The sequence below is a fragment of the Amblyraja radiata genome, chromosome 13 (genome assembly GCF_010909765.2).
Source record: "Amblyraja radiata isolate CabotCenter1 chromosome 13, sAmbRad1.1.pri, whole genome shotgun sequence".
Taxonomy (NCBI): Eukaryota; Metazoa; Chordata; class Chondrichthyes; order Rajiformes; family Rajidae; genus Amblyraja; species Amblyraja radiata.
Window position 1 is genome coordinate 1,246,868 of NC_045968.1, and position 12,698 is coordinate 1,259,565.

The following is a 12,698-nucleotide window of genomic DNA, read 5'->3' on the forward strand; positions in this document are numbered from 1 at the left end:
GTTCAAACCATCACCCCTGAGGTTTAAAGATTCACCCACATCCATAATGAAATATGAGTTGGTTTTGATGTTACCTTAAATTTAACCAGATATTCAGATTAAATGCCACATTAATTGAGAGTTAACATTATGATGGATGCAAATTGAAATTACAATTGAGGTGATCATATTTGTTGTGGGATGCTATATTGTGTTATTGCCATACAAAATTAATCTTTTAGCAGTATAAGCAATTTGTATCATCAAAATAAGGTCAGCAATGATCAATATTTTGCTTAATGGCAATGCGTCATTTATTATGATTTTGCGCAATCAGATTCTTGCTTTACAAAATTGTACACGATGGGTTCTCATTATTGGTAGGAAGATCATCATCAACATCATCATCTGAATAAATTCAGTATGTGATTCATCCCGAGAATACTTGTATTTGGAGTGCGAGTCCACGTGGGAATACTTGTTTGCCTCGGGGCCACAGCACAAATAGCAGAATAGCTAGATGATATTTCGCAAACTGCTTTGCTCTTAAGGCAAGCAAAGCAAAACTCCACATGACACCTGGAGCACAGGATATACTTGCACATTTCTTTATGCTCTATAATAATCCCACATGTGGGACAAGCACGGAATTTAGGGCATTGGATGTTACTGTAGGATAAAGTTTTCATGTCACAGTTCTTAAGGGCGTCCAGCTGAATGTTTGTGCATCCTTCATTGTCACATCGATCAGAACGGGGTGCTCGGCCCTTCCATTGCTTCGAACATTGCCAGCAAAATTCATAGCATCTTCCATTTTGTGCTGTACAAATGGAACATCTCACTGAAAGATTTGTCAGATCTTTTCGCTCGACACAAGTCTGACATCCAGGGCACTGAAGAAAGACAGAACAATGACATCAACACTGAAATAAAATATGTATAGGAAGGAACTGCAGATGCTGGTTTAAACCAAAGATAGTCACAAAATGCTGGAGTAACTCAGAGGGACAGGCGCCATCTTTGGAGAGAAGGAATCAGTGAGGTTTTGGGTTGAGACACTTCATCGGTTTCCAAAGGAACTCAACCCAAAACGTCGCCAACACCTTCTCTGGGAGTTGCTGTTTATCCCACTGCGTTACTCCAGCATTTTGTGTCTATTTACTGAAAAACATGCATTTTCATATCTAAATACTTTACACTTTGAAATAGTTTAGGCTGGAGCATTCCTGATCACCCAATCTATCCTTGAGCTTTTCTTCATCATCACCATCATCTTTGAGCTTTAGTTTATCTGTGCTATTTCACTATATTCTGCACTCTGTTTCCAATCTGATTTTGCACAACCTGCTGAACTTGTGTATGGCCTGCCCATTCACGGATGATATCATTTGTCTGGATAGCTCACAAACCAAAGATTTTCACTGTATCTCGATGCAAGTGACAAAGATGAATCAATACCAAATTCAACGGGAAGTCAGAACTTGCAACAAGTTCATCAGACAGACAGGTTTCTCTGTCTGAGAGTAGACATTCTTGTTTCATCAGGATGTCAGGGATTATGAGGACAAGGCAGGGGAATGGGGTTGAGAGGGAAACATAGATTAGCCATGATTGAATGGCGGAGTAGCCTTGATGGGCCGAATGGCCTAATTCTGCTTCTTGCAAATATGAGCTTGTGATTGCCTATGCCCATTTCCATCTTGCCAATTTGGATTTTCTCAATTCCTGTTATGAATGTTGTTACCATTTATTATAAGTAAGGTGCTGTATTACCGTGCTGAATTCACAGTACTTTGCCGCAGCGAGTAAGGCAACCTTCTCTTCAAAATACTTCTGTTCATCGTCAGTCAGCAACGCATGCCTGCGAACCTCCACATAGGGCCATTCCTTGTTGCACTTTTTTTCTGTTCCATCCTTTTCACCAGGGCAGTGGAATGTGGAATGACCCTAACATAGGTATTGGGTGTTGCAAACAAAAATACCAATGTTAACATTTGCTTCAATGCAAGGCCATGCAAGAGTTAAAATGAATGAAAAGTGCATGGAAACTGATTGCCAGAAATACTTACACGATCTATCAGGCTACGGCACCATCCGGTCAGTGATGTGGGGTCCACAGCATGTCCACAGGACATCTCCACTCTGAGAACATTTGGGTCATCATCCCCTACAAAGGAGATCTTTCATTAGAGTTCTGGCATCACTTTTATAACAAGCAAATTCTGACATAAAAATATAATGTAAACTCTCCATAAATGTAGAAAATTGTCCCAATATATCTTGTTTACAAAAGAAGGACAAAGCCAACCATCAAACTCTCTCCCCCTTTCTGCTGGGATCACTCTGCGTGTGTAACTTCCTGGTCTACTCACCCTCCCCACCCAGCCCTTCCATTCCCTGGCATTATCTATCATCTGCAAACATTGAAGAGGTCAACCTTTCTAACTTGTTCCTCCCATATTGCTAGCAAAGGAGATACCATGGAACATTCACTTTGCCAAACAATGCTCAGTTTGGTTCTTCCAATGCATTCAGCTGCAGCCCTCATTATAGATATGGTGCCAGCACGTGGCAAGGTGCTGATTACTAGTTCAAACTGATTACACTGAGAACTACACTATTTGACCCAGTTTAATCTCAAGGTGGCCCTGTGAAAAACCAATGGGCAATTGGCACTGGACGTTTGCAGCAAATGACACACGGCTCTCCGCTTTAATCCATCAGGAGCGTAAAGGGACAGGAGAGTCATAGAATATCCCCAATCATGCGGGTAGTTAGTGACCTAACAGAGTTGAAAATGAACGACATGATTGGGGACAAAGCAATCTTCTGGGTCTGTACTGCCCTGGCGCTGGTATCTCTGACAAAGCCAATCTCATCCATCCCTCCGCCCTTCCCCATTCTAGCTATTTGTACGAATTCTCCCTGTGGCCACACGGGTTACCCCCCACCTACCAAGAAACCGTTGATAGGTTCATTAGTGTCCGTAGAATCCCCACCCCACCCCTCTTTAGGTATTTGTGGCTTTGTGTTATTTTTATCCACTAAAACAATTAAAAGCAAACTTTTACGACAAACAAATCATTACCGACTAATATATCATCACCACCATTACACTATCAGCATTCCGAACATCATTTTGTTCAAGTATAAAACACCAATTAACCCCGTCTGTCCCATCTCCTTATCTCTCCACATTCTAGCACCTGCAGTTCCTCTTTATTTCACTCTGGCCCAGAACTTCTCTCCCGCTTGCCCATCGGCTCCCTTGTTGAATGTTTTGTCACCGATTCAGACAGAATGTGCTTGAAATGCTCAGCAAGTCAGGAAATGGCTGCAAAGAAAATATTTTTCCGATATAAAGTAATAGTTTTTTTTTAAACCTGTGATCTCGTCCTTTCTCTGTACAAACTTCAGGGTGCTGTCATTGGGGTCGTAGCGTTTTTCCGTCATCCTTTCCTGGATGCTCAGTCCCAACCAATGTGTCCAAAGGTTTCTGCCGCCTGTTCACGACCGCTCCGACTGTCTCTAAAGTCAAACACCCGACTGATGCTTGCTGCAAACAAATGCAATGAAGTATGAACTTTACGACCAATCCCATCAAAACGGAAGCGATGTTTTGCCACGGTTGCAACTCCAATCTGTAGCCGTTTCACTTTCAATTTATTATAAGCAAGACTCGTGTGCCGGGAAATATTACCACATCCACCTCACCACCTCCATTCACTTGGGTGGTAACTGTATGAACACTGCATTCTGCAATTTGAAGTAACACCCCCCTTCTCCCACTCTCTTTCCTCTGCCTCACCCCAGCCCTCTCAAGTCCACTCACACTCAGACCCCTTAAACAAGACCCAAAGTGGTGGCATGCAGCATCTCTGGAAAAATCTCAATCTGAAGAAGGCTCCCAACCCAAAGCTTCACCTACATGTTCTCCAGAGATGCTGCTTGACCTGCTGAGTTGCTCCAGCATTTTGTGTCACCCACTCCCCCTCCACCATTTCACTCTCTAACCCCCCCCCCCCCCCCCCCCTGTCTACCCTGCCCTCTTCCATCCATATCCTTCTCTCTGGCTTTATAAAGGTATATCACTCTTCCTCTCTGACACAAGACTCCAGACGGGCACCCGAATAAGGGAGCACATCACTCACCCCGATCCTGGCCTCTCTCCACTGGCTCCCTGTGCGGTTCCGAATAAATTTCAAGACCCTCCTTTATGTCTACAAAGCCCTTAATGGGCTTGCCCCCACCTACATCAAAAGCCTACTTACCCACCACACCACCTCCAGGTCCCTCAGATCGGCCGACTTGGGGTTACTGAACATCCCGCGGTCTAGGCATAGGCTCAGGGGCGACCGTGCCTTTGTGGTTGCAGCTCCTAGACTGTGGAACAGCATCCCTCTTCCCATCAGAACTGCCCCCTCCATCGACTCCTTTAGGTCGAGACTAAAAACTCATCTCTACTTCCAAGCCTTTTTTGACGTCCTCTGAGCGAGGCTTATATGTATGTAGTGATGTTTGTATTTAATCTATGAACCAATGTTGTTTTGTTATACTATTCTTATACCAATGTAAAGCACTTTGGCCAACGAAAGTTGTTTTTTAAATGTGCTATAGAAATAAAAGTGACTTGACTGGACAATTTTGTCCTCTTTTCAAATCTAGCGTTTGTCCATCCAACTCCCATTCAAGGTCCCTTCATCTGTATCCACCTATCACTCGCCAGGATTCATCCTGTCACTACCTAATTTTCAGCTTTCTCTTGGTTTCTTGGTCCTCCAAAATATTCCAAATGGAATTTAAACTGGAGGTGTGATTTGGTAATTTGGTACTTACAAAATTCTTAAGGGGTTGGACAGGCTAGATGCAGGAAGATTTTTCCCGATGTTGAACAAGAACAAGGGGTCATGGTTTAAAGATAAGGGGGAAATCTTTTAGGACCGAGATGAGAAAAACATTTTTTATCCCAGGCTGATTGTGACCATGTATTGCCTTTCTGCTGACTGGTTAGCAAGCTACAAAAAGCTTTTCACTGTACCCTGAAGAGCGTGACAATAAACTAAACTGAACTGAACTGCACTATCACTTGCTTGGCTTTTATCCTGCCCCCATCTCTCTTTTGACATCATCTTCAAAAATTTTGCCTGACCTGCTGAGTCCCCCCACCATTTTGCGTTTAGCTTAGTTATGCCCCTGTCCCACTTAGGAAACCTGAACGGAAACCTCTGGAGACTTTGCACCCCACCCAAGGTTTCCGTGCAGTTCCAGGAGGTTGCAGGTAGGTGCCGGAGGTTGCAGGTAGTGGAAGCAGGTAGGGAGACTGACAAAAGCATCCGGGAACCGCAGAAACCTTGGGTGGGGCGCAAAGTATCCAGAGGTTTCCATTCGGGTTTCCTAAGTGGGACAGGGGCATAAGATGCACACTTGATAACATGGACAGAGTGGGCTGAGGACTATGTTCCTGAGTTGTATGAAGGTAAGACTAATAACCTTTATGTGACTGTGTTATCAGTCAAATCAGTCACAACCCAGTCTCTATATTAAGATGTGCAAACATTGACAAAGACTTTAAAAATATGAATTTATTTTGAAAATAAATGAACTGTTAATCAATCATATTGACAATAAAATCCACCAAATGCTTGTCCATTCACAGAACTGTGCCTTGCTTGTGTACCATTGCCTATAAAAGGATATACAACACATCCTTGTACAAATTAATTGAATCCCAGGCTGATTTTGCTATTTTTTCATATGATGAGTCCACCATTTGTTCTTATGTTTTTCTGAAGCCCTATAAATCTCTCTGGAAAAGTTCTCATGGTTTTTTTCATTCTCCTGTTATTCATTTCCAGTAATTCCTTGTGCACATTTGTGTTCAGTTGGAGATGATGCAATATTTGTTGACCATTTTTGTTTACCATTTCACCCCTTACATTCCACTCACCTTATTTGTATCATTTCCCAACTATCTTCATCCAGATGTGTTCAAAAATTAAACTTAGAAAAAATGTAGCATGGAAAAAGTTAACAAGTTTTATTACAGCAACAAATCAGGGCACAGGGAATGGAGGAATCCGACCAAACTAGACTAACCTAATTCATGAAAAGAGGCTTGACACAAAACGTTGGAGCAACTCACCGGGTCAGATAGCATCTCTAGAGAAAAGCAATACGTGGCGTTCTGGGTCAACACCCTTCTTCTGACTATGTCACGACGTAGATCTTTTCTTCCGTCGCCTCTGTCTCCGTGCCTTTTTCTATGGGAAGGAGTCCTCATCACCCAGTGAAGACCCCTTCTCCTGTTTCCTCTGTTCCCTCTCATCTTGGACTCCCCCAGACAGCCGTTTACCTTCTTTAGACCTCTTCATTTCTAACTGACATCAACTGTTTTTTTAATTTTAAGAGTCTGAAGAAAGGTCTCGACCCGAAAGGTCACCTATTCCTTTTCTCCACAGATGCTGCCTGACCCACTGACTTACTCCAGCATTGAGGGGACAACTTATAGAAACTTACAACATTCTTAAGGGGTTGGACAGGCTACATGCAGGAAGATTGTTCCCGATGTTGGGGAAGTCCAGGACAAGGGGTCACAGCTTAAGGATAAGGGGGAAGTCTTTTAGGACCAAGATGAGAAAAACATTTTTCACACAGAGAGTGGTGAATCTCTGGAACTCTCTGCCACAGAAGGTAGTTGAGGCCAGTTCATTGGCTATATTTAAGAGGGAGTTAGATGTGGCCCTTGTGGCTAAAGGGATTGGGGGTATGGAGAGAAGGCAGGTACGGGATACTGAGTTGGATGATCAGCCATGATCATATTGAATGGCTCGAGGGGCCGAATGGCCTTCTCCTGCACCTATTTTCTATGTTTCTATGAAAAGAAGCAATGAGAATTCATGAAGATGAATAAGAGGGGGTGGGGTTTACTAGATTAATACTAGAATAACGAGCAAGGAGAAAATAATCAGTGTGAGAATGGTTTGCATGAACACACCTCATTCTGAGGATGGTCTGGAAATGATGCAAATAAATACGTGTGGAATGTATGTGATGAGATGGACGCCTCATTGAATTCAGTCATACACCTTAGAAACAACTTCTAATTTCTGCAATGAAGAATAATAGTACCAGTGGGAATTAAAATATAAAGATTGGACATGTGAGGAATGGAGCAATGTGGGATTTAGTGATGAAAGCCATTTCCTGATACAGGGCCAAAGTAACCAAACAATGTGGCATGTTCCAAGAATAGTTCCAAGTTCAGTCTGCCAAGGCCGACACAATCTCCCAGTTCCTAAACACTTTAACTACCCCTCGCATTCCCACTCTGAACTTTCTGAACTGCGCCTCCTCCAATGTCAGAGTGAGGCCCAACACAATTTGGAGGAACAGCACCTCATATTTTGCTTGGGCAGCTTACAGCCCAGAGGTATGAATATTGCCTAGGAAGGAACTGCAGATGCTGGTTTAAACTGAAGATAGACACAAAATCCTGGAGTAACTCAGCGGGACAGGCAGCATCTCTGGAGAGAAAGAATCGGGACTCTTTTTCGGATCAATGCTCTTTTTAAGACTGAATCAGAGGAGAGGGAGATACAGCGATAAGGAATATTGATATCTCTAACTTCAAGTAACACTTGCTTTCCCTTTCTCACTGTCCCTCTCCCACCCTAGTTCTCCGACTAGTCTCACTGTGTTTCTGATTCATTTTTGACTGTATATCTCCTTTCCCTCAGCTAACACTGAACCATTAGATATTTCCTTATCATTGTCTGCTTTCACTCGTTACCCCTCCATATCGCTGGACTCCCTCTCTTCTGTCTCTCAGACTGAAGAAGGATCTCAACCCAAAATGTCACCCATTCCTTCTCTCCAGAGATGCTGACTGTCCAGATGAATTACTCCAGTATTTTAAGAGGCCATTTAAGACTGAGGTGAGAAAAAACTTTTTCACCCAGTGTTGTGAATTTGTGGAATTCCCTGCCCAAGAGGGCAGTGGAGGCCAAATCACTGGATGGATTTAAGAGAGAGTTAGACAGAGCTCTAGGGGCTAGTGGAGTCAAAGGATATGGGGAGAAGGCAGGCACGGGTTAATGGTTGGGGACGATCAGCCATGATCACAATGAATGGCGGTGCTGGCTTGAAGGGACGAATGGCCTCCTCCTTCACCTATTTTCTATGTTTCTATATATATTGACTTGTTATCTCTGAGTGTAAACTTAATTCAAGTAATTTGCATAAAGATGTTGCAGCATTGGGAGCAGTTCCAAAGGAGATTCACAAGACAAGTGGGTCGGTTTGCCAAGAGAGGTGAAGTGGTCTCTTTTGAAATATCTTGTAGTTTGGCAGAAAATAGGGTGACCTTAGTCAAACATCTATGATGCTAAGATAGACACAAAAAGCTGGAGTAAAGGGCTTGTCCCACTTGGTGACTGCCGGCATCTTTGACTGGCGTATCAGGTCACCGAAAAATACGCGTTGTGATGCAGCGTGAAGACGTATAACGCGGCGGTGACGTGGCGTGTTGACGTATGATGCGCAAGGTTTTTTCAAGTGTCGCAATATTTTTTTGTCGCCGCTGGATTTTGAATTGTTCAATATATTTTGGCGACCCTGATATCGCCAAGTGGGACAGGCCCACAATCCGAAACATCTCATATTCCTTCTCTCCAGAGATGCTGCTTGTCCCACTGAGTTACTCCTGCTTTTTGTGTCTATCTTCGGTTTAAATCTGCAACTGCAGTTCTTCTTATGATGATGCTAATGTGGTGTATGATGTTTCCACCAGTGGGAGAGTTCATGAAAATGAGCACAAAACCGACAAGGTGTGTCAAAAACACTTCTCTTGGAATCTCGTGAATCTCTACAATTCTGTCTTAGCCAGATCATTAGATACATTTAAGGTGGAGATAGATCAAGATCAAGGTTCCTCCTCAGGAGGAGGAGCCATCTTGGTGAACGGCTGCTAGCCAGCAGCCGTCCGTTTTAAATCCGTTTTTTTAATAGTTTTTAGTGAGTCCTGTTTTTTGTTTGTAGGGGATATGGTCTTTTTAATGTGGGGGGTAGGTATTAACTGAATTTCTAGGTCCCTACCTGGTCGGTGTGGCAGCCTTTTCTCCGGGCTGCCCGTTGACCCGTCCTCATGGCCTACCTGCGGGCTTGGAGCGCCGTTTCCTGGCGGGAACCGCCCAGCACCTCGGCCTCGGCGGCGGCACAGCATTGGAGCGCTGGAGCGGAGCGGAGTGGAGCGGGCGATCCCTTGCCTGGGTCGCCGCGCTGGAGCGACGCGCTGGAGCTTTACCAACTTTACCAACGGGAGCCTGGGCGCTCCAAACCGGCGCGGCCTTGTCGGCTTCGGCAGCCGCGGGCTCCAACCAGGAAGCGGCCGTTCCAAGTGGCCCAGCCGCCAAAAGGACTCTCCCGACGCCGGGGCAAGACCACCCGGTGAGAACGGCCAGGATCATCGGGCCTCCGTAGAGGCAATTGCGGTGGCCTCAATAGGCCTGACTTTGGGGTGAACATGGGGTGGGGACTGGACATTGTGCCTTCCCCCACAGTGCTACCCACTGTGGGGGGATGATTTTTTTGTCTAATTGTAGTCCTGTAGGTCTGTGTCCAAGATGGCTGCCGTGAAGAGAGAGTGGACGCTGGCGCGAATTGGTTGCCGCTGCTCCCTCTTCACACTGTTTTTGATTTTCTGTTTTTGGATTGAATCCTGTTTTTAATTTGTGTCTCTGTGATGTCTTTATTACTTGTTATATTCCGATTATATGTTATTATGTAAGGTGTCCTTGAGATTTTGTATGAAAGGCGCCCATTAAATATAACATTTATTATTATTATTATTAAGGTTTAGTTTAGTTTAAGGTAGAGATACAGTGTGGAAACAGCCCACCGCCCGCGCAGACCAGCGATCCCCGCACACTAACACTATCCTACGCACACTAGGGACAATTTACAATTAAACCAATTATACTATTTTCTGGTGTTCTTGTGTTGTCAGATGACTAATCACATTGTAACTTAAATTTGGGCCATTTTCGATCTTTTCGCCTTATGACAGAATTGTAGAACATTATTGAGCGTAGAAAATAAAGGTTTCACTTTTGACAAATCCAACATCGGCCCAAGATTTAAATATGTGTGAACTACATACATATTTAATGCAAGGGAATCAATGGAAAAGATGACAGAGTTATCCACATATTTCTTTTATTTTATTATTTCACTTGACCAACGGTAAAATTATAACAAGATGTGATACAATTTTCTGAAAATAACATGAAAAATATGTGGGCAGAAACTTAGCCTTTATGAATGTGAGATTATTTGTGATTTTACAACTATTACTTGAATGTTTTTAGTGCTATGGTAAATCAAATCTCATGTGTGGATTAACTCGTAATTAGAGTAGGACTTGGGTACAATGATTAAACGTTCATTTACAAGACTAGTGGTATATATTGGAGCAGTTAATGCCAGCAGTTCCTGCATTGTTGCCTTACAATCGAGAAACAACAGGTGAAAAGTTGAAGCTCTTCTGCATACATTGTTCAATAGTTAACCCCCATATTGAAAGAAATACTAAGGTACTTTGGATAACATACACTTTATGAATGTTAAGATTATCGTTGTGTCGGCATTTTCGGATCAGAGATATATGGATCATCACTATTTATTGTCTAGAATCTTCATTTCCACACAAATGTTTCACGGGTGAGAATCTCACTCGCTGTACATTCCCCCTCCTCCTGTAACACTCAGTACGGCGATTATTGTGGATCTGTCCTGGATCCCGTAATCAGCCAATGTTTTCTTGTCTTCCAGTTGCTCATTGGAAAAAAGCAGGCGGAGGTCACCTGTGTCCCCGACCTCTGCAGAAAGAGGGGGGGGGGGGGAGGGGGGAAGGATGTGAGAAAAGAACACGGCCTCAAGTCCATCCTGAATGCCTTTTCCACCGATCACTTGCCAGGCTTTGTTCACCCCCCCACACCCATCCACACATTGATTCAGCATCTCTATTCTAGCTTCCTATCCCCAACAACAATCAGTCTGAGGAAGGGTCCCGACCTGAAACGTTGCTTGTCCATCATGGAGATGCTGCCTGTCCAGCTCACTTTGTTACCCAGCACTTTTCATCTGTAAACCAACATCTGCAGTTCCTTGTGCTGCCGTCTTTGGTAAACCGTCTAACTTCGCCTTTACATCCAGCATTGATCCCGTTCATTAGTCACACACGTAACCACGTTTCTATCGACCCCATGGAATATTGTCATTCCAAATTTGCACCCCCCATCACAAACTGCTTTCTCGATTTCATCCCAGCCGGGTTTTTTTTAGTAGACGCCTCATTTTACTCACGGACCTATTTGCGATATCTCGATCAATTTCTTCTTTAAACTGAGGACTGTCATCCTTTTGAAATCATCTTCAGATTCTCCAATATTAATAATATTTGTTTTTCCTTTCGAGCCGCTCACGAACACTTGATACGTTTTCCCCATCGCAGCACCCGGACCGTGAACCGCTCTGTTCTCTCTTCGTTAGTTCACAGAATCTGTTTAAAACTGGACAAGGTTTCACTTTCGCTTTCCACATGTTTCCAAGAAATGCAGCACTGAGCAATCTCTGTTGCAACTATATGAGGTACAACGAACTACCTTAGTCATACAGCTTGGAAACAGGCCCTTCGGCCCAACTTGCCCACACTAACCAGCATGTCCTATTTACGCTAGAGCCACCTGCCTGTGTTTGGCACATACAATGCCCTCCGTAATGTTTAGAACAAAGACCCATCATTTATTTATTTGCCTCTGTACTCCACAATTTGAGATTTGTAAATGAAAATAATCACATGTGCTTAAAGCGCACATTGTCAGATTTTAATAAAGGCCATTTTTATACATCTCGGTTTCACCATGTGTTTATACATAGTCCCTCTATTTCAGGGCACAATAATGTTAGGGACACATGGCTTCACATGTGTTTGTAATTGCTCAGGTGTGTTTAAATGCCTCCTTAATGCAGGTATAAGAGCGCTCTCAGTCGTTCCTCCAATCTTTCCATCACCCTTGGAAACTTTTATTGCTGTTTATCAACATGAGGACCAAAGTTGTGCCAATGAAAGTCAAATAAGCCATTATGAGACTGAGAAACAAGATTAAAACTGTTAGAGACGTCAGACAAACCTTAGGTGTACCAAAATCAACTGTTTGGAACATCATAGAAACATAGAAACATAGAAAATAGGTGCAGGAGTAGGCCATTCGGCCCTTCGAGCCTGCACCGCCATTCAATATGATCATGGCTGATCATTAATAAGAAAGAGAGCACTGGTGAGCTTACTAATCGCAAAGGGACTGGCAGGCCAAGGAAGACCTCCACAGCTGATGACAGAAGAATTCTCTCTATTATAAAGAAAAATCCCCAAACACCTGTCCGACAGATCAGAAACACTCTTCAGGAGTCAGGTGTGGATTTGTCAGTGACCACTATCCGCAGAAGACTTCTTGAAAAGAAATACAGAGGCTACACTGCAAGATGCAAACCACTGGTTAGCCGCAAAAATAGGATGGTCAGGTTACAGTTTGCCAAGAAGTATTTAAAGAGCAACCACAGTTCTGGAAAAAGTCTTGTGGACAGATGAGACGAAGATTAACTTATGTCAGAGTGATGGCAAGAGTAAAGTATGGAGGAGAGAAGGAACTGCCCAAGATACA

The 12,698-nt window shown here is 43.5% G+C and overlaps 1 protein-coding gene and 1 long non-coding RNA gene across 2 annotated transcripts; both read right to left on the reverse strand.

The window, feature by feature from the left end:
* Positions 1 to 383: 383 nt before the first annotated feature.
* Positions 384 to 3,574, reverse strand: LOC116980107 (uncharacterized protein DDB_G0292642-like). Its single transcript, XM_033032216.1, has 4 exons — positions 3,363 to 3,574; positions 2,049 to 2,146; positions 1,753 to 1,926; positions 384 to 872 (listed from the first exon to the last, which is right to left on the reverse strand). Exons 1-4 carry the CDS (start codon positions 3,430 to 3,432, stop codon positions 384 to 386), a joined length of 831 nt encoding a protein of 276 aa, XP_032888107.1. The 5' UTR covers positions 3,433 to 3,574.
* Positions 3,575 to 10,177: 6,603 nt separating this feature from the next.
* On the reverse strand, positions 10,178 to 11,630 carry LOC116979531. The gene is made up of 3 exons (XR_004413739.1): positions 11,345 to 11,630; positions 10,545 to 10,853; positions 10,178 to 10,514 (listed from the first exon to the last, which is right to left on the reverse strand). It is a non-coding gene; the product is annotated as an uncharacterized LOC116979531 (long non-coding RNA).
* Between the last annotated feature and the right edge of the window lie 1,068 nt (positions 11,631 to 12,698).

Excerpts from the sequence above, each read along its gene's own strand:
- LOC116980107 (XM_033032216.1), bottom strand. The coding sequence starts at position 3,432 with ATGACGGAAAAACGCTACGACCCCAATGACAGCACCCTGAAGTTTGTA. Across the intron at positions 1,927-2,048 it reads GCCGTAGCCTGATAGATCGT|GGTCATTCCACATTCCACTG; the intron begins GTAAGTATTTCT and ends TACCTATGTTAG. Across the intron at positions 873-1,752 it reads AGTACTGTGAATTCAGCACG|TGCCCTGGATGTCAGACTTG; the intron begins GTAATACAGCAC and ends GTCTTTCTTCAG.